The sequence below is a fragment of the Dama dama genome, chromosome 11, assembly GCF_033118175.1.
Source record: "Dama dama isolate Ldn47 chromosome 11, ASM3311817v1, whole genome shotgun sequence".
Classification (NCBI taxonomy): Eukaryota; Metazoa; Chordata; class Mammalia; order Artiodactyla; family Cervidae; genus Dama; species Dama dama.
In genome coordinates, this window is record NC_083691.1 from 58,200,901 (window position 1) to 58,228,632 (window position 27,732).

At 41.0% G+C, this 27,732-nt stretch overlaps 2 protein-coding genes across 3 annotated transcripts; one reads left to right on the top strand and one right to left on the bottom strand.

Moving 5' to 3' along the window:
* Positions 1 to 1,472: 1,472 nt before the first annotated feature.
* On the top strand, positions 1,473 to 26,293 carry CKAP2L (cytoskeleton associated protein 2 like). 2 transcript variants are annotated; one of them, XM_061155321.1, is made up of 9 exons: positions 1,473 to 1,568; positions 3,765 to 3,831; positions 7,794 to 7,845; positions 8,811 to 10,051; positions 13,286 to 13,493; positions 17,533 to 17,688; positions 22,111 to 22,174; positions 23,593 to 23,782; positions 25,189 to 26,293. In XM_061155321.1, the coding sequence occupies exons 1-9, from the start codon at positions 1,538 to 1,540 to the stop codon at positions 25,412 to 25,414; spliced, it is 2,235 nt and encodes a 744-aa protein (XP_061011304.1). In that variant the 5' UTR covers positions 1,473 to 1,537; the 3' UTR covers positions 25,415 to 26,293. The 2 variants fall into 2 exon arrangements, with proteins under 2 accessions (XP_061011304.1, XP_061011305.1); XM_061155322.1 differs by having other exon boundaries at positions 23,614 to 23,782.
* Positions 18,874 to 19,721, bottom strand: LOC133064841 (non-histone chromosomal protein HMG-14-like). Its single transcript, XM_061155323.1, has one exon. The coding sequence runs from the start codon at positions 19,526 to 19,528 to the stop codon at positions 19,223 to 19,225; it is 306 nt and encodes a 101-aa protein (XP_061011306.1). The 5' UTR covers positions 19,529 to 19,721; the 3' UTR covers positions 18,874 to 19,222.
* Positions 26,294 to 27,732: the final 1,439 nt, after the last annotated feature.

The following is a 27,732-nucleotide window of genomic DNA, read 5'->3' on the forward strand; positions in this document are numbered from 1 at the left end:
GATACAGATTTGGAAGATGTCAGTAGGTTTATAGCAGGTAAAATCTGAAAAGTGACATCAGAGAGAGAAGAATATGATGAACACTGTTAGTAGTTCACACAATCACCATCTCTCCTTCTTCCTTACTGACAGTACGCCAACTTCATTCAGAAGGAAATATGTCTCTTTTTTTATAAAGAGAAGTTTTAACAATAGTTTTTTTGTTTTTTTTTTTTTAATTGTAGAAACTAATGCAGGGAAAATACTGCCTCCAGTTGATAATGTGTTCATTAAACTTTGAAAGAACTTCAGTATAGAGAATTACATAAATTGCAATTTGAGGTCTGCAACCACAGCAAGCCACCACATTCAAGTCAAGTGAAGAAAAATGCTTTTATAGAGGGGAGAAAGAAAGTTGGGGGAAGGGGATTGTAATAAACTGAGTCCCTGGCTTTTCACTGGCAAGTCTTTGTCAGGGAAAAGGAGTCTTTCTTCTTATTATTGGGCTTGCTATGTTTACAGTATACTTGCCTGGAGAATTCCATGAACAGAGGAGCTTGGCAGGCTACAGTCCATGGGGTCGCAAAGAGTCAGACGTTACTGAGCAACTTTCACTTACTTATGATCACAGGATATGACATCTCCCCCTGCTGGTCTCCCTAATCTATTGGGGGTTCCTATTTATTAATTTTTTACAGTGATGATAATTGCACAACATTGTAAATGTATTTAATGACACTGAATTGTACACTTAAAAATGACTTAAATGGTAAGCTTTGCTTTGTATATCTTACCGTAATAAAAAACAAAGAGGAGTCACCCTTCAGTACTAGGGCTTCCCAGGCGGCGCTAATAGCAAAGAATCCTGTGAAGCAGGAGACCTAAGAGACGTGGGTTTGAGCTCTGGGTGGGGAAGATCCCCTGAAGGAGGAAATGGCAACCCACTCCAGTATTCTCGCCTGCAGAATCTCATGGACAGCGAAGCCTGGCGGGCTACAGCCCACAGGGTCGCAAAGAGTCAGACACGATTTAAGCGACTGAGCACCCAGGAACTGCTGTACTAAGAACTAAGATCATTTAACTTCAGAGACCCATAAAAATTAGGAGTATACTCGTGAGGAGCTGCCAAATTCATCAATTTGGTTTTATACTATTTTTATATGAACCTTAGAATCTGAAAGGGCGGAGGAGGAGCTTTGTGGGGCCCGGGTGCACCCCGCGCCCTGTCGCCAGTCCTGGCCACCTTTCTCGTAACTGAAAGCACAGCAACCCAGAAACTTTATCCTTAAAGGGGTGGGGAGGGCTCCGCCTCCCGCCCAACCAGCCGTCTTCAATGCCAACGGCTCTTTCCCTGTACATTCTTCCAATCAAATGGCCCCAGGGTGGGACTTGAAGGGTAGAGCCAACCGAAATGCACCTATTTCCTTCGGGCCCGCCCTCCCAGGCTTCCGATTGGCATGTTTCAAACCCACGGGAGCCAATGAGAGCGGACGCAAGCGCGGCGCTCCGGCTTTCGCTCCAGGCGCGGCCTTTGAAGAAAAACTGTCGTTTGAGAATCATGGTGCGGCCTGGACTCTCCGCCGCTGCTGGTAAGTATGACCTCCAGCAGCTGTGTATTACGGGCGGGGACGAAGGGAGGACCCCGGGCGAGTCCTTTCTGCGGAAGTGACCCGATCGCTTGCCTGCCTGCCTCTGTCTCCCCGTGGGCGTTTTTGGTTCAGCGGGGGCTGACTCAAGCCCACGCTCCAGGCCTCGGTGAGAAAACGCGGCTGGGGTTCTGGGAGGCTGTGCGCGGGGCCACGCCTCCCAGGCACCCTCCCAAAGAGTCCCGCAGCAGCTCTGCAAAAAGCTGCCACTGTCACCTCGTTTGGGAAAGAACCGAGGGTCCTTGCCCGAGATCGCACAACCAGTGGAAAGCCAAGCGCTCCAGCGGCCCAGATTTGGCTTCAGGAGGAGCCGGGGTGTGGCCCTCGGGGCTACGCCGCCCGCCCAAGCTGACTGTGACAGCTGTCAAAGCGGGTCTCACCCAGACTCGGAGGTCTTCTTGCAACACACGCGCCCTGGAAGCTGATGGGTTAAATCTGCATCGATGCTGAGGGTCCTGGGCTCCCTGACTTCCTAAATGTGTCTGGAGCCCTTTGTTGACTTTTTAAATATTCCCGCTCAGATATCTGTCACCTGTCAAAATGCACAATGTTTTAATTTCTGCAACAATACCTGTCGACTGTCTCCCAGGGCCCAGGCACTGTCTTAGGCATTTTACACAACAGCCCTTAAAAATGGGCATTTCTGCCCCATTTTATCTGCTCAGCAACAGCAAGGTTTGCTAACTGGCTAGACATCATAGAACTGGGATTCCAGCCACATCTCTCAACTCCGTCAGTCCTCTCGACACAGCTGTCTCCTGGGGAAGGATCAGAACCAGATATCAAAACACAGCGCAACTCAGTTTAAATGAGATTGAGTTGTTTTGCGCCCTCTATAGCTGTTCTTTTTGTTTGGCCGTTAAGGCATGTCTGACCCTTTGCGACCCCATGGACTGCAGCACGCCAGGCTTCCCTGTCCTTCACTGTCTCCTGGAGTTTACTCAAACTCATGTCTATTGAGTTGGTGTTGCCATCCAACCATCTCGTCCTCTGTTGTCCTCTTCTCCTCCTTCCTTCCATGTTTCCCAGCATCAGGGTCTTTTCCAATGAGTTGGTTCTTTGCATCAGGTGACCAGAGTATTGGAGCTTTAGCTTCAGCATCAGTCCTTCCAATGATTATTCAGGGTTGATTTCCCTTAGAATTGACTGGTTTGACCTCCGTGATGTCCAAGAGACTCCCAAAGGTCTTTTTCAGTGCCACGACCATCTTAATTTTAGCCTTTTCCAATCGCCCACTCCCCTCACTCAGTTCCTGCTCTGGACTCCCATAGTTCTTTTTTTGACCCGCTTTTATCACCATTACCAGGTTGAAAGTTCTCGAAGAGAGAAATACTGACTTTTCATCCCCTCACAGATGGCTTGCTTAGAAAGAAAGTCACTATATGGATAGATGTTTGCGATGAACCTCCAGCCTAGCCTATTTTGTCCTTCATTCCAAAAGAAAGGGTTTGTGGGCAAAAATCATCATTCCTGTCAGAAGGGATTAATAAAACAAGCCCTGAGCTCACCAGCTCAGGTGGGCCAGTAATAGCATTTCTTCATGCAAAGCTTGATAGGTTGTAGCTGAGAACAGTGGCTCTGAGCAAGGGCTCTGGGTTGAATAAACCTGGTTTCAAAGTCTGGCTTTGTATACCATTTTGTTGTTGTTTAATTGCTAAGTCATGTCTGACTCTTGTGACCCCATGGATGGTAGCCCGCCAAGCTCCTCTGTCCATAGGATTTCCCAGGCAAGAATACTGCAGTGGGTTGCCAGTTCCTTCTCCCGGGGATCCTCCTGACCCAGGGATCAAACCAGGATCTCCTGCATTGGCAGGCAAATTCTTTACTGCTTGAGCCACCAGGAAATTCCCTGTATAGCCTTTATCCATGTTTAAATTTCAGACTGTAAAATACCTTATAGGATTTTTTTTGCAGATTAAAGGAAGTAATGTAAGTGTAAAGAGCTTAGCATAAAATGAGACATACAAATTTTATTGTCAATGTGGATGTGAACCTGGAGGCAAGTCTGTAGTGCTAGGGACTTTAAAACATTATGGTCCAACACCAAAATCAATACAGAAAAGTGCCTTCTTTTAGAATATAAGTGAGCTTGTTAAAATCTTGAGCTAAAATTCTGTTGTTTGCTTGCCTGTTTTGCAGAAGAGCGGCAGAGAAAGCTGCAGGAGTACCTAGCAGCCAAGGGAAAACTGAAGTGCCAAAACACCAAGTGAGTCTGTCTCCCACAGTTATGCAAGTTCTGTTGCCCTGGTTGCTAATGGCAATTTAAAGCTCTGCCAAAACATAACCTGTTTGTTTGCAGTCTGCTCAGACTGTATTAAGATCCTAGGATTATTCAAAAAGGGCATTTTGGTGCAGGCGTGATAAAAATGTTGGCAAAGATTAAAGCATTATTATTGTGAGTCTCCCAAGGTGAGAGAGAAGGGTCTACAGTAGCACCTACAATGCTGGAAGCTTCTCCCATCTCTGCTTTGTTTGCTGGGAGAGGGATGGTCCTGGTCCTGGTGCTGCTTTCTAAAATGAGAGCCAGTTATATAATCCCTCCTCTGTAAACTGCACATCCCCATCCTCTAGCCTGAGAGTATGGTTGGGTCTTCCTCTTAGCACTGACTGTGGAGGTGAACAGAATATGATGGCCTCACTTTTATCTTTTGTCAACATCTTGTCATCTCAATGGTGTCACCACACTTACCTTAGCACTGATATGTTTTTCTCCCCAGCGTGTTGCTAAATTTTTAGTTGAAAATGAATTTTTACAAAGCTGGCTTTCAGCCTTTGTTTTAGCTTCCTTTTACTTTGAGTTTTTCATCTTGTTTGTAGTTTCCCTTGCAGTGCCAGAGCTTTTAAGTTTAGTTAGGTCCCATTTGTTTATTTTTATTTCCATTACTTCAGGAGGTGGGTCAAAAAGGATCTTGTTGAAATTTATGTCGAAGAGTATTCTGCCTGTGTTTTCCTCTAAGAGTTTATTAGTTTCTGGCCTTAAATTTAGATCTTTAATCCAATTTTGAGTTTTTTTCTTTTTCTTTTTTTCGCTGAGCCATATGGCATATGGGATCTTAGATCCCCCAACCAGGAATTGTACCCATGCCCCCTGCATTGGAAGCAGAGTTTTAACCGATGGACCGCCAAGGAAGTCCCTTTGAGTTTATTTTTGTGTGTAGTGTTAGGAAGTGTTCTAATTTCATTCTTTTACATGTAGTTGTCCAGTTTTCCCAGTACCACTTATTAAAGAGGCTGTCTTAAAATATAGATCAATGGAACAAAATAGAAAGCCCAGAGATAAATCCACATACCTATGGACACCTTATCTTCGACAAAGGAGGCAAGAATATACAATGGAAAAAAGACAACCTCTTTAACAAATGGTGCTGGTCAACCACTTATAAAAAGGATGAAACTAGAACACTTTCTAACACCATACACAAAAATAAACTCAAAATGGATTAAAGATCTAAGTGTAAGATCAGAAACTATAAAACTCCTAGAGGAGAACATAGGCAAAACACTCTCCAACATAAATCACAGCAAGATCCTCTATGACCCACCTCCAAGAATATTGGAAATAAAAGCAAAAATAAACAAATGGGACCTAATGAAACTTAAAAGCTTTTGCACAACAAAGGAAACTATAAGCAAGGTGAAAAGACAGCCTTCAGAATGGGAGAAAATAATAGCAAATGAAGCAACAGACAAAGGATTAATCTCAAAAATATATAAGCAACTCCTGCAGCTCAATTCCAGAAAAATAAATGACCCAATCAAAAAATGGGCCAAAGATCTAAACAGACATTTCTCCAAAGAAGACATACAGATGGCTAACAAACACATGAAAAGATGCTCAACATCACTCATTATCAGAGAAATGCAAATCAAAACCTCAGTGAGGTACCATTACACACCAGTCAGGATGGCTGCTATCCAAAACTCTACAAGCAATAAATGCTGGAGAGGGTGTGGAGAAAAGGGAACCCTCTTACACTGTTGGTGGGAAAGCAAACTAATACAGCCGCTATGGAGAACAGTGTGGAGAGTCCTTAAAAAACTGGAAATAGAACTGCCATATGACCCAGCAATACCACTCCTGGGCATACACACTGAGGAAACCAGATCTGAAAGAGACACGTGCACCCCAGTGTTCATCACAGCACTGTTTATAATAGCCAGGACATGGAAGCAACCTAGATGCCCATCAGCAGATGAATGGATAAGGAAGCTGTGGTACATATACACCATGGAATATTACTCAGCCGTTAAAAAGAATTCATTTGAACCAGTCCTAATGAGATGGATGAAACTGGAGCCCATTATACAGAGTGAAGTAAGCCAGAAAGATAAAGACCAATACAGTATACTAATGCATATATATGGAATTTAAAAAGATGGTAATGATAACCCTATATGCAAAACAGAAAAAGAGACACAGAAATACAGAACAGACTTATGAACTCTGTGGGAGAAGGTGAGGGTGGGATATTTCAAAAGAACAGCATGTATACTATCTATGGTGAAACAGATCACCAGCCCAGGTTGGGTGCATGAGACAAGTTCTCAGGCCTGGTGCACTGGGAAGACCCAGAGGAATCAGGTGGAGAGGGAGGTGGGAGGGGGGATCGGGATGGGGAATACGTGTAAATCTATGGCTGATTCATATCAATGTATGACAAAACCCACTGAAATGTTGTGAAGTAATTAGCCTCCAACTAATTAAAAAAATAAATAAATAAATAAAAACAACAACAAAAAAAAAGAATTCATTTGAATCAGTTCTAATGAGATGGATGAAACTGGAGCCCATTATACAGAGTGAAGTAAGCCAGAAAGATAAAGACCAATACAGTATACTAATGCATATATATGGAATTTAAAAAGATGGTAATGATAACCCTATATACAAAACAGAAAAAGAGACACAGATGTACAGAACAGACTTTTAGACTCTATGGGAGAAGGCGAGGGTGGGATATTCAGAGAGAACAGCATTGAAACAAGTAGACTATCAAGGATGAAACAGATCACCAGCCCAGGTTGGATGCATGAGACAAGTGCTCAGGGCTGGTGCACTGGGAAGACCCAGAGGGATGGGATGGAGAGGGAGGTAGGAGGGGGGGTCAGGATGGGGAACACATGTAAATCCATGGCTGATTCATGTCAATGTATGGCAAAAACCACTACAATATTGTAAAGTAATTAGCCTCCAACTAACAAAAATAAATGGAAAAAATAAATAAATAAAATAAAACTAACTCTGGAAAAAAAACAAAAATAAAGAGGCTGTCTTTTCTCCATTGTATATTCTTGCCTTCTTTTACTTTGAGTTTTTACTTGACATGATTTCCTTGATTAAATAAATAAACTTAATTCATTTATTCAACAATTTACTTAATACCTATAATGTATCAGTCACTCTTGGTTCTAGAGATAAGGTGCTTACCAAAACAAAGCAGTCCCTGCCCTCCTGGGATGTGCATCCAAGACCAGAGAAACAAATATCAAGTCTTGATCAAAGTTCCTGTTTGGCAGTTTATGATCTGTGAAGTTTGAATCTAAATTCTCTTCTACTTATCTATCTTTTTTTTTTTAAGTTTTCTGTCTCACTAGTTTTCATGTGTGCCTCTATGTTCTTTTATTTATATCGCTTTCCTCACCTAAAAATTAACTAGTTGAAGACACTTAAAAAACAAGCAAGTTTTTTTATTTTAAGTTGAAGTATAGCTGATTTAATACAAATGAGTTTATTTGCAAAACAGACTCAGAAAACAAACACGATTTTTAAAGAAGCATTTATCTTATTTGGCATTGAATCTATAGTGCCTGGCACATTGCAATGTTCAGGGAATGATGTTTAAATGAGTAAGACTATGCAGATATGAAGAAAACATATTTTATTAATATTGTTAGAATGTTGTATCTATGCATAGGACATCTATGAAAGGATCACAGAAATAAAATAGGTAAGAGTGGTCATGATCACCAAGGAGTGGAATAATAGGACTAAGGAAAGGATGATAAGGAGACTTTTTATTAATTATAATTTTTTAATTTTTTAGCCACATGGAAATTCTAATGATTTATAATTATAACCACAATAATTTTTAATATTTTTAATCACTGTACTCCCAAGCCTTGCTGATTCTTCTATACTAAGAATTAATCTTATTTCATCTTTTTTAGGCCTTACCTGAAAGCCAGGAATAATTGCCCAAATCCTCTGCCTTCTAAATCTGTAAGTAGAAATTAGTCTTTGCCCTTAATGCCAAGTGGTTCTAGTTACACATTCATGAAACTTACATAGTAATTATTCATCATATTACCAAACCAAAAACAGAAAGTCATAGCTCTAGCACTGACATATCTTTCTCTAGATAGTCAGTAAATCTCTGACAAATTCTCCTTTCTAAGTAATTGCTTTCAATGTGGATGCTGTAGAATCCTCAGTGGCCTGTTCCTGTTATTTACCATATTAATTCTAAACACCCCTCCCTAGTTTTCAGTTTTCTGCTACCTAGTCCTCCCTTTCTTATCAAAAATTAAGTCACATGACTGAAGTATTTACTTATGAATAATGTAGAATCTAACCTTAAAACCCTGTCCTAACTTCACAAATATGACTCACTTTCTACTGAGACATTTGATGCTTATTCAGAGCTGTCTCAAAGTATCTCAGGCCTGCCAGCATCTCCCACCACTCCATACCACTAGTCTCCAGGATGAGACAGTGTTCCTTAAGTGACACTCTGACCTTTCAAAGACAGTGTTGTTTTAAGAGAATTAGTGTAGCAATAGAAAGTACTAGGAAGGGACTTCCCTGATGATTCAGAGGTTAATAAGACTCCGCACTTCCTCTGCTGGGTACGCGGGTTTGATCCCTAGTCACGGAACTAAGATCTCACTTGCCTCTTGATGCAACCAAAACAAAAAACAAAGTATGAGGAGGAACTCAGGAGGTACCCTAACATAAGTTTATTATGTATGTATCTTTCTGGAATTCCAGAAATTCTGCTTAATTCTATCAAGCTAAAGGATTCTAATATATTTCTAATAGGAACTCAAGTTATAAAAGTCATCTATTAGTGAGTCTTTGTTTTGTCAGGATCTATTTTCTTAAGTTATAAACAAAATAACTAGTTGTTTTTTTTTCTTACGTTAAAAACAATGGACTAATGTTTTTACCTTTATTTGTCTTTTTAGACTATTGGACCCAAAAAGGATGTTACCAACCATGTTGCCTTGCCAGTCAAAGCTACAAGATCCATCAGCATTAAACTGCAGTCCGGACCTGCCAATATCACCAGGTCTCAGAGGCCAAAGTTGGAGCCACCAAAACTAGGCAAAAGGCTCACTTCAGAAAGTGTTTCTTCTAACCCAAACGGTAAGCCTCCTGGCAATAGTCAACAGCTGCATGGATTTGGATCGTCCACTGATGGAGAACAGCCAAGAGAAACCATGGGATCACTTAATATACCGGAACTGAAAACTACAAAGCAGCAGGTAACAGATCAAAGAACTGCTAAACGTACAGACCCTGTGGACAATATGCATGTTGAAAATGAATCCCTGGGTGGCTGTCTAAAGGAGATGAATAAAGAGAACTTGCCCCAAGACTTACCAGACTCTGAAAGGAAGCCAAATCCTGAATCCTGGACCATAAATAAGCCCAAAACGAATCAAACTAAAAGCGCTTTGGCTCCTACCGGAGAAGTCTTGGGCAAAAGCTCAGGGAACGGTGCTGCTCTGACACAGAGAGTTAGGAAACCATTTGTTGAAGAAACACAAACCAGGGTTCCACCAGGGAAGTCTCAGCAACTCTCTAGAGGAGCAGACCTTATAAGACCAGGGGGGAAACCCCCCAAAATCCTTCCCTCTCACTTTGTCCAGACACTTAATAGATCTCAAGCCACAAAGAAAACAGTGGTTAAGGACATAAAGGCTGTAAAGGTTAATAGAGGTAAGTATGAAAGACCAAATGAAACTAAGTTACAGCCATACACTGTTACTGAGCAGAAAGTAAAACACAGCAAACCCAGTACGCACCCCAGTGCACTTCAAGGAGGATGTAACCACAGACACCCAAACATTAAGCAAGATCATAAACCCACTCAGGCTTGTTGTAGACCTCGGACATCATATGCACTGCAGAAATCAAAAGCCATAAGCCAAAGGCCAAATTTGACTGTTGGCAGCTTTAACTCCGTCATTCCAAGCACCCCTAGCATCAGAGCAAATGGAGCCACTGGGAATAAATGCAACAACAGCTGTCAGCAAAGAGCACAGACTCTGGACTCCAAGTTCAAAGGCGCTCCTCCCCAGAATTGTTTTCTAAACAAGACAGCTCCCCGGATTCAAGCTGGTGGCCCAACCGTAAGTAGAAGAGGAGTCCCAGATGGGACCCAAACTAATCCACGTCAGAAGATCGCAGCAGAGGATCGAAGGTACTTAATTTTAATTCCAGAGTTTTGCAAATTGAGATGGCTAGGCAAATTGACCATCAAGAGAGCTAAAGTCAGGAAATGGGTCATAAATAATGGCTCCTGGGTAATTTTTAGCTATAACTCTTAAAAATTCAAAGCAAATATTAAGGTTTGACAGAGCTCGGTGGAGATTGTTCTCTGTAATCTCCTGTATGCTTAAAATAATTTATTTTTTATTTTCCTTTTAATTTTTTTCTTTTTAATTTCTTTTTTAAAAAAGAAATTCAAGCAAAATAGTTGACCAAGAAGTAGGGGTTGCAGAGGTAGACTATTCATGCAGGAAGTGCCCCACGGGGACAGAACAGGCAGGGTGGGAGGAGCCAGAGTAGTGAACTTGCATAGATAGGAAGTGCAGAGATGGTAATCCTTCATCAAGCCAACTAGTGCGTAAAGCCAGAAAGGTTATCAGGGAAGAAGGAGCAGGAAGCTTCTATGAGTCTGAGCAGGCCAAGTTTCTTGGAAAGTAAACTGAAGCAGAAAGAAGTAAGCAGTTCACATAGAGTTCAGATGGTAGAAATCAGGACCTCAGGCATTAACATAGGTGATGCTTGAAACTGAGCCAAAGGGTTTCATACATTTTCTGCACAGGACCATATATATTCTCATGATGTGTTGAACATCCCAGGAGAAGCACCTTGGTACACTTGGTTGGAGTAGAAAATAAGGAGATTCTTGGCAAGGGTGAAAGGACCACATAAAATAAGATGGTAGCTAAAAGGTGTAGCAGAGTGAAGTGAGGGCAGGATTTATTTTCTAATACAGCCCTGAGCACAACTGACAAGCTCTCTGCCCCCTGAAGAAACAGAAAATAAACAACTTGATTCAGGGTGAGGTGATTGAGAAAGGGAGGCCGGGATGATTTTTTCAAATAGAAGGGTCAGGGGAGGTACTTTCAACAGTGACAACTGGGCTGGGAAAATGACAGTAACCAGAAGAAAGACAGGTCTTCTTAATAGAGAGAAAACTGAATGCAAAGACCTAGAGCTGGTGAACAAGGAGGTCAGGGTCCCTACCCTGGATCTCACAGTCTAGACCACATAACCTACAGTGGATCATAAGATAGTCTGATTACAATTGGCCATTGTTGATGACCAAAAAAGGAGGAGTCCTTAGAGGGAATAGATCTTCACTCATTCTTGGAGTGTTCCTTCAGCACCTACAATGTGTCAGGCACTGAGAGATACAGTGGTGTGCACACGGTCACAGTCTACTTTTAGGGAACAGTTTTTTTCTGGTGTGTATATGGAAAGTACTAGAATAATAAATCTACGGCTTTCAAGTCCTGGGAATGAGTTGACTTTAGAAAAGGCAAATTCTAAGAGTGTTAATAGTTGTTGATTTTCTGGCAAAAGCAAAACGGTAAGGACAGCAAACAGATCCATGATTGCTGGGACCTGGATGTGGGTGGCATGGCTGACCACCAAGAAGTATCAGGGAATCTTTAAGGGTGTTATATCTTGAGTATAGTCACAGTGACATGATATTCATGCATTTGTCGACATGCACAGGACTGTGTGCCAGAAAAGGTGAATTTTACAGTAATTAAACACTTAGTGTGTTCCAAACACCATGCTAGGCACTTGGCCATCCAAGGTTTCCATCTTCACAGACCTTGCTTTCCAGTACAGAAGATATTAATAGAAAACCAACACATTGATTAAATAAGATTAATTACAGAAAATTACCCCTTCAAGGAGGTTTCATTTGAGTAGAGGACCAAAGACTGATAGTGCAAGGCCCTGAGACAGGAATGAGCTTGGGTCAGGTGACTGGAAGGAAGCCAGGGCTCCTGGATGGCGGGGAGCGAGCAGGAGAGTGGTGAGACGTGAGTCTGGAGGAGTAGGCAGGGGGCACATTGCTCTGCGCCTCTGGCCATGGAGAACATTTTGAATTTTATACCAAGAGCCATGAGAAGTTCCTGGCAGTGACTCTGGTTTACGTTGTAAAGATCACCAGCAGCTGTGCACAGGATAAATCTGAAAAGGATTAGAGTGGAAGCAAGGAGGGGACTTAGGAGGCTTGCTGCAGCATTCCAGGCGGAAGGTGATGGTGCACTGGACCAAGAATGGTAGCAGTGGGGACAGAAGCAGTACTGACTATACGATGATGTGTCAGATGCAAGGAAAGAAAGGACTACTCACGACAACTCCTAGTTTTAGGCCCTAGCAGCTGGGTAAGTTGGGATAGTATTTACCAATGTAGGGAAGGCTCTTTGGGAAAAGATTTAGAGATGAAAATCAAGAGCTTTGTTTTGGACGATATTAAATTTTAAATACCTGCCAGACATCAAGTAACAGATATCAATTAGGCAGAGGGTTTTACAAAGTTTGGGGCCCTAGGGAATGATCTGGGCTGAAATGTACATTTGTGAGTCATAAAAGTGTAGTTGTGATTTAAAGAAGCTGAAGAGCCTATATGCAGATGCTTGGATCCTCATATTTTGGTGCCACCCCCAAGAGTAGTCTGTGGACTGCCTCAAAGCAGGGGTGCAGAGTGTGAACAGTGTGGGGAGGGTGAGGCCTAGGACTTGGTGCCATCAGAGACTAGCTACCTAAGAAAGGAGCCCTGAAATTATTGACCCTGTTAGGGGGAGCAGGGGTCCTGTGTCATCAGGAGAGGGTTAAGGAACTGGGCCAAGTGGGTCACTTTGAGTGGCCAAGACCCTACTGAGGGCAGAATATAGGTTTGGTACATCTGGTTGAGTGGCAGATACAGAGCTTATGAGAAGAGAAATGGAGTGCTGAGTTAGTGATCTCGAAGCTGGAGGGATGTCTTGAGAAAGCAATTGTCAGAAGTAGCATACAGGTGAAATAAAAATTTTCAGGGAATAATATTGAAGAATAATCAGGGAATTATTGAGATAGTGAAGGACAAGGAAGCCTGGCATGCTGCAGTCTGGGTCGCAAAGAGTCAGACATGACTTAGCGACTGAATAACAATCAGGAAATTAAGGAATTTGAAGATGGAGATGCTAACCACATGTTGTATTCCTAGTACTCCATCTGGCATCTGCCCTTCTGAAGGGTGGGAGCAACCAGTGCCTCCGTAACAATTAGTAACTTGTTTTTAAAACATTCTCCCGATTTTGCAGTTGAAGGTGTGCAATGCTAATCTATGCTCATCGTACTTTAGAATCTTAAAACCATGTACCAGAAAAAAACCCTAAACCCGTTCCCTGTTTTAATTGTATAACAGGAAACAATTGGAAGAATGGCGGAAATCTAAGGGGAAAATCTATAAACGGCCTCCTATGGAGCTTAAAACAAAAAGAAAAATAATAGAGGAAATGAATATTTCATTCTGGAAGAGTATGGAAAAAGAAGAGGAAGAAAAGAAAGCACAACTGGAACTGTCCAATAAAATTAACAGCACTCTGACAGAATGTCTGCAGCTCATTGAAAGGGTGAGTGAGAACGATAATCTTCCAAAGCTTTGCCAAGTCTTAGGGTTTTTAAACACTTTTCTTAAGTATAGTTTCGGGGAGACAACCTCTGTCTAAGCAGAAATTTAGCTACTCCTTTTAACAGGGAGGAGTGATAGTAATAATAATATACATACTTAAATAATGGCTCCTGGTATGCCAGGTACTGTTCTAAGCACTTCATTTATATTATCTCATACAATTATCATAACAACTATTACTATATTCACTTTATAAATGAAGCTGAAGCCCAGAGAAGTTGGGAAATTAACCCAAGCAGTCTGGATCCAGAATGATCCAAAAGGAACTTTGCCTTCTTTGTGTATCAAGGTCCAAAGAGTTCACATTTGACATTTGGAGATGAAGCTATAGTCAAAAGGCAAGGCCTAGCCTCCAAATTTAGCTTTGGTCTTATCCTTCAGGTTTGACTAGGTAATGTTTCATATCAGTTAAGAGTCAAGTCAGGAAAACAGAAGCACAAGAAATCTCAGTAGAAAGAATGTAATATGAAGATCACTTTCACAGTCTTATGTGAGTTCCCTGGAATCAGACCCTACGAGGAGAATTTGTGTGGAAGTAGTTTACTAGGAAGAGGCTCCAAGGGACAACTGGGAGGGGAGTTGGGGATATGGGACCAGAGGGGAAAGAGGGCAGGCAGGGTGTGGTCTCAAGCAGAGTTCATGGAGGGTCACTGCAGCACCTGGGAGCTCCAGAGACAGCGCAGGTCTCATCTCTCAGAGCTGTCCTGATCGGGGCAAGGAAACTGTGGCATTAGTCATTCCATGGTCATTGATTAATGGCTGCCCTTGAGGGTCAAAAATGCCCAGTCCCTTCTGACTCCATGGACACATCACAAAGAGGCACAGATGCTGCCTGTAAAGTATTCTGTGAGCCTGTGTGCACAGAAATGATAAGGGAATCATCAAAGGAGAGAGGGGTACCACACACAGAACTGACAGCAGAAATGGATCTCAGTAACAGTGGCAATAACTGCAGGAAGCAGCTAGCAACATCCACTGGGTCTATGGGAACAGAGAGAGGTTGGGGACGTCAGAACCTAGAAGCTGGGAGAGACAAACTCTGGTGTAAATGGGACTCCAGCTCTTAGGATGCTGGTACCACAGGAACTGCAGGAGGGGCCCTATGGGGCTGGGATTCAGACCTGGAGAAAAGGATGCTAACTACCCAGTTGGGGCTTTTGCCTCCGAAGGAGCACAGTGAGGCAGGATCCGTGCATGCCAGGGTAAAAAAGGTAGAGGCTAGAACCAACTGCTGCTGCCAGAGTGAAGGACCGTTAGTGGGGTGATGAAAGCAAACGAGAAAGAGGAAGTCCCCTCTTCTCCAGCCTGCAGCCTTCCTCTCCTGCCCCACACTGGCGGAACCCATCAAGGAACTGCTGTCAAAACAGAAAGTGATTTATAGACTTAGAGAATTCTGTACAACAAAGCAGAGGATAAAAGGTGGGTTTAGAGCTAAGACACTGAAGTTCAATAACTGACACGTTCTCGTTTGTTGCTAGTTTGATATTTCCATTTTGAGGTCTTCAACCCAGAAGTTACCTTAGAAGAGTATCTTTTAACTTCCAGATATGTAGTTGGTTTTCTTGGTGTTGGGTTTTTTTTGTTTGTTTTTGTTTTTCTGGCTACTTGTCTGTCAATTTTTAATTATACTGCTTTGTGGTTGGTGAATGTAGCCTATGATGGAATTTGTTGAAATTTTCTTTCTGATCTTAATGTCTGATTAGCCTTGGTGAATGTTCCAAAAGTGTTTGAAAAGTGTATGTATTCTCGGTTGAATAGAAAATTCTACATGGATATCCATTAGATCAAACTTAGAAATTTTAAATAGCACAATTATTTTTTTGTTCATTTACTTGCTTTTTTTTTTTTGCTCTCTGAAAAAAATATACCAAAGTCTTTTACTGGCACTGTGATTTCATAATGTCACTTTGTCTATCAGTGTTTACTTTCTATTTTTCAAAGTTATGTTGTTAAGTGCATAAAGATTCATGACTTGCTCTGATTTTTCTTTTGTCTGATATTAATCTTGCTACACCTGCTTTGTTGTTGTTACAATTTGTCTGGTAAATCTTTCCCTATCTCTCTATTTTTAAAGGTATGTCTCATATGAATACCTAGTTTAATTTCTCTAACAAAATATGGAAAACTCTCTGCTTTTAAAAAGTGCATTTAGCCCATGTACATTTATTGTAATTACATATATGTTTAGCTTTATTTCTGCCATTTTATTTAGTAACTCAATTTACATGCAGTATTTTTTGGTTTATTTTTCTTCATGTCTTTGTTTGATCCAGTTTTTATTTCATAAAGAAAGCATATAAATTGAACTCACAAAAGAAAGTGCTAAGTATGAGTTCAAACATGGTGTGCAATTATATATCATATTCTTCTTGTGGCTATTTTTGTTTCAAGTCTTCCAGTTGAATTCTAAAGTTCATTCACTAATAACTTTATGGTTTTTGAATGGTAAACTTTCTGAGTTGTTATGCTTATAAAAATGTCATCATTTCATCTTCATGTTGAATTCATAGTTTGACTGGGGGAAATTTCTAAATTCAGATGGTTTTTCCTGGAAGATTTGAAAGTTATTGTTTCATTTTCTTTCTTGCATCTGGAATTGTTGATTTATTAAAGTCTCATGTCAATCTCTCATTTCTCTGTAGGTAATCTTGGGTCTTTTTTCCCTCTCTGGAAGAATTTAAGATTTTCTTTTTATCCTTGGTTTTCTAAGTATGGATCTTTTTTCATCCATCTTGCTTAGCTCTCTGGGGACCTTACAGTCTGAACACTTGTTTCTCTGTTCCGTCCTTGGGAATTTTCTTCTATAACTGCAGTGCACGTTCAGCTTTGTTCTTTCTCTGTGTCTTTGAAGAAATTCTATTACATGGATATTGGAATGTATCCAATATAGATGTATCTAATAAATATATCCAATATAGAGTATAGATGTGTCCTCTACAACTCTTTTATATACTTCATTTCTTTGTTCTGTTTCACTGGGTTCTAGAAGAATTCCACAGCTGGATTTTCAGCTCACTGATTTATTCTTCAGCAGTGCCATTGTTCTGCCCATCTATTGATTCTTTTTCATAACACTGATTCTACTTTTATGGTGGCAGTATTTTCTTATGACTCTGAAGATATTGACTACAACACTCTTAAAATGTATTCCTCTTTGCGCCCTCAGCTGTTTGCACCAGTGTTCGGTCTTCTGGTTGTTGAGTTTTATGCCTCTTTCATGCAGTGTTGGTTTCCTCAGACATTAGTGATTCTTGACCATGAGCTTACCCCTTTGTCTTTCCCATCTCAGGAAGAGTAGGAGGTGCTACTTGGTTCAGTGTGAGCATAGTAGCTCCCGTTTTCCTTCTAGTCCATGTCACTGTGCTGCTCTTGGTACAAGGCAGAAAGGGTCCAAACCTATGAAGCCATTATAAAGTTCCTTTGTATGTGGTTTAACCTTCTTTATATATACCTGCAAAGAGTCGGACACGACTGAGCGACACACACATACACACACACACACACACACACACACACACACATATACCTGCATGGATCCCCAACACATACGCATGTACATCCATGACCCTTTCACACCTGCATCCTTACGCTTCTGTTAAGCAGAAATTCTGGTCACTATTCAGTGTTCGCATTATTATGACTATGTAAAAAATACATGGAAGGTTGATTACTCTAGGGTTTGGTTTGGTTTTGGTTTTGCATAAACAGGTAGAACAATTTCTTACTTTGAGCTATGATAAACATTTTTCTATTTGGTCTCAACTCTTAAAATTTAATGATCAGTGCAAAAACTCTTTGAAACTATTTAAATAGGTGCATTTTTTTATATAAACTACTTCAATAAAATTGAATATTTTTAGTTAAAAACAAAAACACTTATCAGACTGATTTCTGCAAACCTGCTATGGTAAGTATTAAGAGATGTGAAAATAACCGCAAGACAGTAACAATTACCTCTGGGTATTTTTCTTTTTTTCCAGGGTGTACTTTCTAATGAAGTATTTGCCATTTTGTCCAGTATTCCTGAGGCTGAAAAATTTGCTAAATTTTGGATCTGCAAAGCAAAGTTGTTGGCAGGCAAAGGCACCTTTGATGTTATTGGGCTCTACGAAGAGGCCATTAGAAATGGGGCCACAGTAAGTATCTGTCTTGAGTGGGTGACTTCTTAAAACTCCTCTTTCATATGAGTTCTCTGTTGTTTGCAAAATGGCAGTTATATAATGTAATGATAAAGGTTCTAATTTACTTCATAAAGTTGTATGCAAAATATGAAGTACAATATGTCCTTTGTGAACATTTTAATTAAAATATTTATTTTCTAGGAAATAGTGTCACATGTAAACAAATAGAGTCACTTTCTTGTCAAGTGAATATGTCTCACTTAACGCTCATTGTAGAAATGTGCACTTTTGGAAAGCAACAGCATAGAAAATTATAGTATAACATCAATATCCAATACTTAGAAAATCATACCTCACCGTAAAGAACCTAAAAAATATATTAAACCCAACACATCAATATCCATAGATCAATCATTCAAGGCCATTTCATGAAGTAACTTGTAATTCTAAAACCTAGTAAAACCACTGTCTCTATATAATTTAACAAAGACTGCATCAAATAGTCTTAAAACTCTTTTCCCAATAATATCACTTTCTATGTCATTGTATATTCTACCATACCTTTTCCATGATTGTTCAAAATCAGAGTTTTACATGGTCATAGTTTAAATAGTTTGATAAAGTCTATACCATAAGGCCTATTTTCCTTCCCTCCCATTTCCCACTGACAACAAACTGAGTATTTTGTTACCTTGATAATTTCAGATAATGTGCTAGTATTACTACTTCTTGATTTTTTTTTTCTTTTATAACTGAGATTTTATTGGTTGTTTTGAGGATCACTACACAGACATTTCAATTTGTACACAATTCTTCACATACATACCAGAAATCTAAAATATCATGTAGTTGTGATTCTTAACAGTTATTCCAGTGACTTTCCAGCTTAAAATTTGGAGCAAACTTTCCTTAACAGGATATCAAGTACCAATATCTTCAAATATTGATATGTTGTTACATCATAAGTCCCACTGATTCACAATTTAATATCATATACACTACATACCCAAACTGTCAATCGTTCACAGCACATTAACCAAGTTACTAGGAAAACTGGACTACCACGACCAAAGATGTTATAGTATAGTGCACAAAATTCTGACCAGGAGAGCCAAGATCAAAAAGTGGTTTGCTGTAGGAAATAATTCTACCAAAACAATATGAGAAGAGAAGTAATTTAAAGTGTTCAAGACATTAAATGCACAACTGACTCCAAACTGCCATTTAGTATACTTTTGTATTATAGGATATAAAAGCTACCCCCCATCTATGGAATGTTAAGCTGACACCCAAGACAATCAAAGCCTCCCATATCCAATATCCCACTATTTTCTGGTTGTACCAAAAAATAAACAACCAGCAAATGATTTCACCTCTTAAAAAAAAGCATTTACACTTAAAAAATGGGATGAGGTGGGATTCCCTCCTTTTTAAAAATGTTTCTAGAGCTACTAAAAAACTTGCATTTACAAACTAGTTGATAAAAATATTCCTCTGGATTGTACAAGAAGGGAAACAGGGACCACTGACAGGACTGAGTGTGTGGTTGTTAATCAGACTTGGCTTCTTTCTCTTCTGCTTCATCAGAGGCTGGGCTCTCCTCGTTTTTAGTCTCTCCATTTTCTGCAGGCAAGTCTTCTTTAGTCTCTTGGTTGGCCACTTCCGCCTGTTTTCCCTTTGCTCCTCTTTTCCCTTTTGTTTGCACTTTTTTGTCTGAAGATTTATCCTTTCCCGCCGCCTTTTTTGGCTTCGTTTCCACTTTTGCAGGAGCCGGTTTTGCTGACAACCTCGCCGATCTCCTCGTGGGCTCCTCCTTCGCCGCCCCCTCGGCGGAGCTGACCTTCCTCTTGGGCATCGTGGCGGCGGGGCGGGCGAGAGCCGGGTGCCTGAGGGCCGCGGCCCGCTGAGAGCCTTCGCGAAGCTGAGTAGCCTGGCCGCTGCCGCTCCTCCCGCCCTACTTCTTGATTTTTTTATCTTTAGACATGATTTGTAGACTTCTAACTCTGCAGGATGAGGATCTAACCCTCTTTTTCACACACATCTGCACAGATCCCCAGCATACACACACAGACACCCCATCACCCCTGTAGACTTCACTGTCCTCCATATTTCCATTAGAATCATGCAGACATTCTGATCACTGTCCAGAGCTTACATTGTCATAAATAGGTGAGACGTATACACTGATCCATGTAGTACATACTGTGGTTACTTTGCCTTTTAAGTATGGTTTTCTAATTTTCCTGAAATTATTTTCTTGTTTTCCCTTTGCTTAGTATTTCCAAACTCTTCTATAATTATATTTTTCAATACTTTCAAAACATTACATTCTGTTGATTTCTTTTCCTTGGGTTATTCTTCTTTTTTTTTTTTTCCTTTGGCTATGCTAGGTCTTCACTGCTGCAGTGCTGGGCTTTCTCTGGTTGCGTGAGTGGCCAACTGGTGGTTCTTCACCCCCATCGTTATCAGTTGTCCTTCTGGGATCTCCTTTCACCAGAACTATCAAGTTACCTTTTCTTCCTGCACTGCCTGACTCTTCTCCAGTGCTTTTTCTTCTCTCATCTCCTTTTTTTGAAGGAAGAATGGGGTGTTTGTTTGGTTGTATTCCCTATTGTTCCTTAGAGGCTCTACTCAGATGCTGGTGAAACTGGACTATTTGTATGTGTATGAAGTAGGTTTGAAAAACTTATTAAAAACTCTGGTCACAGATGAGGCTTTACCACAGAGTGATCTGGCTGAGTCAGCTGATTGAAGAACCCTCAATATCAGTATCTTCTGGTCTTTCTTCTAAGGCTGGTCATATTCTCTGAAGAAGGCTCATTCATCCTCCTTCCTGAGAACCAGGAACTGGGCTACCAGTTCCCCTTATTGGGGAAAAGGGAGCTGGGAGTCTCAACCTTCAGTGTGGAAACTTTCATGTATCCCTTTTCTCAGCAGACACCCCCACCCTCAGTCTTGCATGACATCACCCAGAGACTTGGAGCATATGTGCCTGCTGCCCTGTTGGGGTGAAGGTGGGCGGAACAGAGCCACCAGTCTGCCTGGAGTTCAGGGATGCAGGGTGGATTTGGAGGTCTGATTGTTTTTATTGACTGGCCAAACCACCAGCTTTCAGGATCTTCCCTGACCAGGGATGGAATCCAGGCCTGGCAGTGAAAGCACCAAGTCCTAATCCCTGAACTGCCAGGCAATTCCCAGGTGTGACTGCTTTTTGACAGATGTTCTAGAGCCCTCCAGCAATTCCTGAGCCTTTCAGAGGCTTTGGGGTTGAATCAGATTCTTTCTCAGCCAAACTGCCAGCATAGAATTTGACTCTTTCGTTGGTCAAGCTGGTTACCTCTTCCTTCTACATTCTTGTTGCCATTCCCTCTATTCTCTGTGGCTATTGCCTCCTTTTAACCCCCTTTTAAAATAATTTCAGAAGAGTTTCAAGAGGGATTAGGCATATTTGTGTACTCAATCTATCATCTTTAACCAGAAGCATATGAAAATATACACTTAATGAGTGTTTTATATAATTAAGATGCTTTGCAATGTATTCTGTACATTTATTCCCATTTCCTTAAGCGTTTAGCTTAAGCATTTTAGCTTTTGTAAAAATGTATAGACAGCTTTGCTTTTATGCTCTATTTTCAGTTTATATCTGTTATTTATTTGATACAGGCTCCCAGGTCAGGAAGACCAGCCTCCAAATACTGTTTTCCTATGAGAAAGTATAGTTCGTTTGTGATGTTCTGTTTCATGACATTGTTTACATACTTTAAAAAGGAAGGAGGGGAAGAAAAGGAAGACTATCTCAGATAATTTTATCAGAAAATTACTTTTCTGTGATAGCTTTTAGTTTAGTGTTTTTTTATATTATGTTACCAAATAAAAGAATGAAAGGAAAAGCTGGGGGAAAATTGTCTAAAATGCTAACTAAAGGTTATATTTAGATGATGGGATTATGGGTAGTTTTCCTTTTTAACTTTGACCTATTGTTCAGTTGTGTGTATTGACATATGACTTTCATGATAAAAACAAAAATTCAGTTAAGACAACACTGAAAACATATATCAGATTTTCTGTATAGCTTAGTTCTGTGTCTTTGGATTAGAATCTTGGTATGGGAATACATCTTTGATGGGATCATGTCAGTCAATAAGAAACCCAATTTGATTTAAAGAAATTTTATTATAGACAACGTTCCATGAATTCATCTCTTCATTAAAGTCAGGCATGCCAGCATTTAAACCAATATTTTTTCTCTTTCTTTATTTTTCCTGTAAAGCTAAAACTGAAGCCTTTTAAATGTTACTTATAGTTAGACAAGCGATTAAAAAGGGAAACATTCTTGTTATAAAAAGTCATTTGATGTTAAACAACATCATAAATTCCTTGGGTCATTTTTTCCATGAATGTTTTTAATATACCATTCGTGTATTTTCTTCCTTCTAGCCAATACAAGAGTTGCGAGAAGTTGTCCTTAATATTTTGCAAGACCGAAACAGAACCACAGAAGGTACTGCTATTTTGTATTTAAATTCATTCCCTCTAGTTACTCAAGTAAAGGTCACTGAGGAACACATATAGGGAAAGAAGAATTTTAAGTTCACTGAAATGCCTCTTGCTTCTTGGTTTCCCTGGTGTGGACCTTTCAGCTTTCATCATCAGCTGATTGATTTCTATTATTACAAGTAAATATACTGCTCCAACACCAAACAAAGGGTTCCCACCAGAGCATCCTGGACCAGGGTGACTTGCTTCCTTGGAGAGAAGACAAGAGGTTCTTTACCAGGAGAGACTGAGCCAGAGAGGAGAGGTACTTTAGTTTAAGTTATGTGTTTAATTGGTACATGCCCACCAACCTGGATACATCCAAATTCATGTTCTACCTTTAAAACATAGCCATCTCAGGAATCATTTCACATAGACAATTGCTGTCATTGGTCAAAACCTTTAGAGAATTCTTCTGTGAAAAATGTGCCAAATAAAGCGAGTGGCACATTATATATACAATATAATTACAATATATATAATTATATTTGTGATATGAACAGGGTTGGGGGGAAGACACCTTGAGAAAATAGAATGGATTACTTTTATAATCTTAAAAGGTGACAAATCTTTTTCCATTAAGAGTAGATTGAACTTTGGGGAACAATCAAGCCATGTGGAATTACAGCCAACTAACCCATTACTTTTAGGAATAAGGTTGTAGTATATATATACTCAATGGTACCCTTACTGAGAACAATGCTACAATTCAGGTATTTGTTTATAATATATGGCAGTGTTCTTTAAAGGATTAAAAAAAGAGAGCGAGAGAGACAGGAATTCATGCCTTTTTCCACCTGTTGGCCTCTCTTGGGGTCTCAGCCTCCAGCCATAGTATATCTATCTGTCTCAGTCAAATTTCCTTCCCTTTATTTTGGTTGCTATGGTGGTTAGGCTGTGATGTACATTGTGTTAACACAAGACATTTACACCTGCGTCCAAGGTGAGAGCCATATGGTCATCCCTGGGTCCAAGGGGATCAGAAGGTCAAGTGGGTTAACCCTAATGAGTTAGGAGAATTGACCCAAGGTGTGGAATGAGTGTAAGAGGCCAATGGTTAGTCACTAGGGGAGCTCCTTCAAGAATGAATAAGACTGGGGATGTATTCAGAATATTGAAAGGGTAGCAGGGATCCATTCTCACAGGCCCAAAGGCTGTGTGGAGGACTGGTTAGGAGGAGGCTTAATGCAGCAGCATATTACTACAAGGCTTAGTGGGAAAAACTAGTTGTAAGTCCCACTCCAAATCAGTTACTCTTTATTTAGCATATGGAATCCATAAGGATCACTAAGAAGTCACGGAGATATTCCTGTTTCACTGTATTGATTTTTTTAGCTTCAGTATTAAATTGCTAAGTCTTTCCTTTTGACCTTATATACATAGGAATTATCTCTAACTCCTTAGTTGCTGAAACTAATATAACATCAGTAGAAGAGCTGGCCAAGAAGACAGAATCTGGAGCATCTTGCCTTTCCCCCAAAGAGATTGAACAGATGTCAGTAACACCCCAAATAACAAAGTCAGAACAGGATGGTCATCCTGGTATCAAATTACAGATCGCCCCAATCCCTCGGTAAGCACGCTGTAAAGCTTTTGTGTTCACAGGTCTAAATTAAGTCCAGTTGTCAGCTTTTCCTCTGAAGATCTGGAATACCAGCAGAATAGTGATATGAATACTTCTGCCTCATATGAGGACTAGGTGATCTAATCCATCTTTGGTGTTAAGGGAAAGAGGGGAAGGGGAGGGGTGGAACCCATGCCAGGGAGAAGTCCTTTCTCTGGACACACGCCACCCCACCACCGCACCTCCAAGGAGATCTGACCTTCCTGTGAGGAAGGAGCTGCCAGACTCAGGAGGGGTGTTGGAGTGGAGTCACCCCTTCCTCCTGAAATCGGTCCTCCCCCTTCACCCTCTTTTGTCCTGCAATGGCAGATCCCACCCACCTTTCCTGGGGGTCAGGAGTGGGGGTACTGCACAAATTGCTAAGCAAGGGCAACCTCTGGAGCTATGGGAAGGAAGGGGCCATGAATAGCCTGTAAGAACAAGGAGGGCGGTCAGGACTGTACTAGTTAGAGGCTGCTCATGTATCAAGTGTTTGGTTTTGAAACAAGTGGAAGTTTAAGACAGAATGTGTAATAATTTAAGGAACTGTGTCAGGGTATCAGTGTCATTGTTCATGCTCTTGAAAGGAAAATTTCAAACAAAAGCACCAAGACCACAGTTCTTTGTCTTACTTTCCTGGGGAGCACAGGTGAGCTTCTTCCACTCTAAACACCTCTCTCAGATGTGTCATTTCCCCACTATACTCCGCTCATGGGTGGATGAAGTTAAGCTGCTGATGTGAAAGCCACCTCTCACTGGCTCAGGAATTTTTAGGAACATTTTCAGCAGACTGGCCATGAGTTTTATAAGACTAAATGTAATCTGTGATTTTGTTTCCTGTGGCCAGGATTCACTCCGTGGAAAGTCTCTGCAGCTTGTCTTTCAGGCTATTATAGGAATGTATTAAAGCCCTTACCAGGAAGATGCCCAATTTGCTCCAATCTCCATCTGTGGTTTGGTGCACATTTTAAAAGATGTTTTTGGATAATGTACTGTCAAAGCTAGAAAGTGTCTTGAATTCTTTAGTCCAGCCTCTTTTGGTGTTAGGCCCAATTTCCCCAAAGGATGTCAATTCTGTGGAAGTTTATGGAATAAACAAACACCAACTGCCAAGTAGTTGACTTCAAACAAAACCACACTTAGCACTTCATTCAAGGAAATCCCTCTGCTGACACCATCTGACAACAGATGGACTCCACCCAGTTCATTCTAACATTCAGGGAACGTCCGTCTTAGGATGAGAGCTGCCCTAGACACATCTCTTGTATCAGCCAACGTTGAGATTCTCTCATGTTTTATTAGAGAATAAGAAAAAAATAATAAGTAGAATTTTGAAAGGAGTTACAAGGTTTTGAATGCACCTCTTGCTCTCTTAGGATAAATGGGATGCCAGAGGTGCAGGACATGAAGCTGATCACACCCGTGAGGCGTTCAGCCAGGATCGAACGAGCTGTGTCCCGCTACCCGGAAATGCTGCAGGAACACGACCTCGTGGTGGCTTCTCTCAACGAGCTCTTAGAAGTGGAAGAGACCGAGTGCTTTATATTCCGCAAAAATGAGGCTTTGCCTGTAACGTTAGGGTTTCAAGTCCCTGAATCATAATTTCTTGATGCTTTCTTTTTTAAGAGACATTTCAGAGCCTCCATGAGACAAGAAATGCACTTACCCAGGTGACCTGGGAGAAACTGTACAATGGAGAGGCATTGTGGATGCAGGACATGGGCCCCTGGAACTTGAAAAGTAACTCACCGGGACTGACTCTCCCAATTTTATATCCCTGCAGGAAAGTCTGGTTTATTTAAGACTGGAGTTGGCCACAGTTTTACAGCATACATAAATTTCCAACTTTTGAAAATTAATTTATCCCACAAGTACAGAAAGTTTTGTAATTTTATTGACCTACCTTAATCCCACCATAGTTACTTTTTATATCAGGAAGTCAGATCCACAATATGATAAACTTTCCTTCCTGCATCTGCCCTAGCAGAGAGGGCAGGTCCTCGCAGCCTGAAAGACCAGAGCCTAGACACTGGCCTTCCCCGCTTAGATGGAATGTAACCCACCATCTGGTCAAATGCCCTCATTTAGCTGATGAGCTTACACCAGCCGTGCCTTGGCCTAGAGGTCACAAATGACTTTTCTGTGTGATCTTTGACTTCCCTCACAGATCCCTGGAGATGAGGGGTAATTCCCATCCTCTCTGTGCCTGGTTTCCTATAATGATACACAATCCTGAATTGGGGTGGTCATTAAGCTTTTTATATTCAAACCTAGTTTGCATTTATTATTCAGAAATGCTTCAGAATAAAGCAAAAGGGAATAGCAGAGAGCAGTGGGGAGAGGACCCTTGCCTCTTCAGTTCTATTCTCTGTAGGGGACATCTGGCCTGAGAAGACCACCTAAGCCCCAGAGACTCCCCATTCACCTTTCCCAGTCAGAATCATTGTGTAAATATAAAGTACAAAGGACCTAGTTGATGTATTTTAGATTTCAGTTTTCTTGATATTTATATTATCTTTAAAAAAATTAACCTTTGTTCATTCCTGCTTATTTATCTTATTTATTACAGAAAACTGTGATGGTAGCTTGGCCTAGAGAATTAGGGGTGTGTCTGTGGAAACACAGGCTTCCCAGGTAGCTCAGTGGTAAAGAATCTGCCTGACAAGTAGGAGACCTGGGTTTGATCCCTGAGTCAAGAAGATCCCCTGGAGAAGGAAATGGCAACTCACTCCAATATTCTTGCCTGGGAAATCCCATGGACAATGGAGCCTGGCGGGCTACAGTCCATGAGGACCCAAACGGTCAGACACAGCTTAGCGACTGAACAACAACAACAACTGGGAAATACCAGTAGGCCTCACAGGGAACACCCACTACCCGGGAGAACTCACCTTGATCAGACCCCCAGCCTCACCCAGGGTGCAGATGTTCCCACTGTGAGGCAAGCAGAGCCATCTCTAAGATTTATAAAAACAAGATTCTAAAACTGAGCTATAAAACCCTGAAGTTAATAGACTAACTCTCAATGAGAAATAGACTGTCACCACAATGAAAATGCAGGAATCCATGCAGCCAGCCCTTTTCTCCCCTTATAGACAGACTCACTTCATCTGTGAAGCCAAATAATGCTTAGAAGGCACAGAAGCTGAAAATGGGGACTGGGAGAAATCAAATATTCAGAATCAGCAGACAAGAGTCAAGCTCATCCCTCCTGGTTCTCAAAAGAGCAACTTCACCATTGCCAGTTCTTAGCAGGATGTCTCGATACCATTCTGGGTTCTGACAATGCAGGATAAATTATTGGCATCTAATAATGTGTAGTTTTCAAACTGACAAATTGGAGGTTTTAAGCAGCCTGATTAGACTAAGTAGCATCTTCAAGATCTAAAAGGATGTGGAAATGATAGTGGATGGTACAGCAGCTGCAGAAAACTACACCCTGATTCTGGAGCTCTTTGTAGGTTCTCAGTAACCCTCTTGTTCAGTAAATAGCTGTTCCTAGAAACCAGAGCAGGCGGGAAGGAAAGAAGGCAGGCCCTTAATCGCTTGGCAGGAAGATTCACAGGGAATTGTAGCAGAGATACGGGCTTTAAACAGTATTAAATCTAATGTGTAGGGACAGCTTCTTAGGAGAGGGGAGTATGAGTATTGAAGATAAACAGGGATGGTTATGTGCTGACATCAGGTGCAGAATGTCTGGGAACCAGGAGACAGGGAAGGGAGAAGCTATGACCATTATTACTGTTTACTGGGTACCAGTTACACCTGCTATAAAAGACATCCATCATGCCTGCTGGGCATACAGTCCTAATAAGAACACCCTAGGGACTTCCCTGGTGGTCCAGCAGTTAAAGACTCCACACTCCCAATACAGAGGTCCTGGGTTTGATCCCTGATCAGGTAATTAGATCCTACGTAAC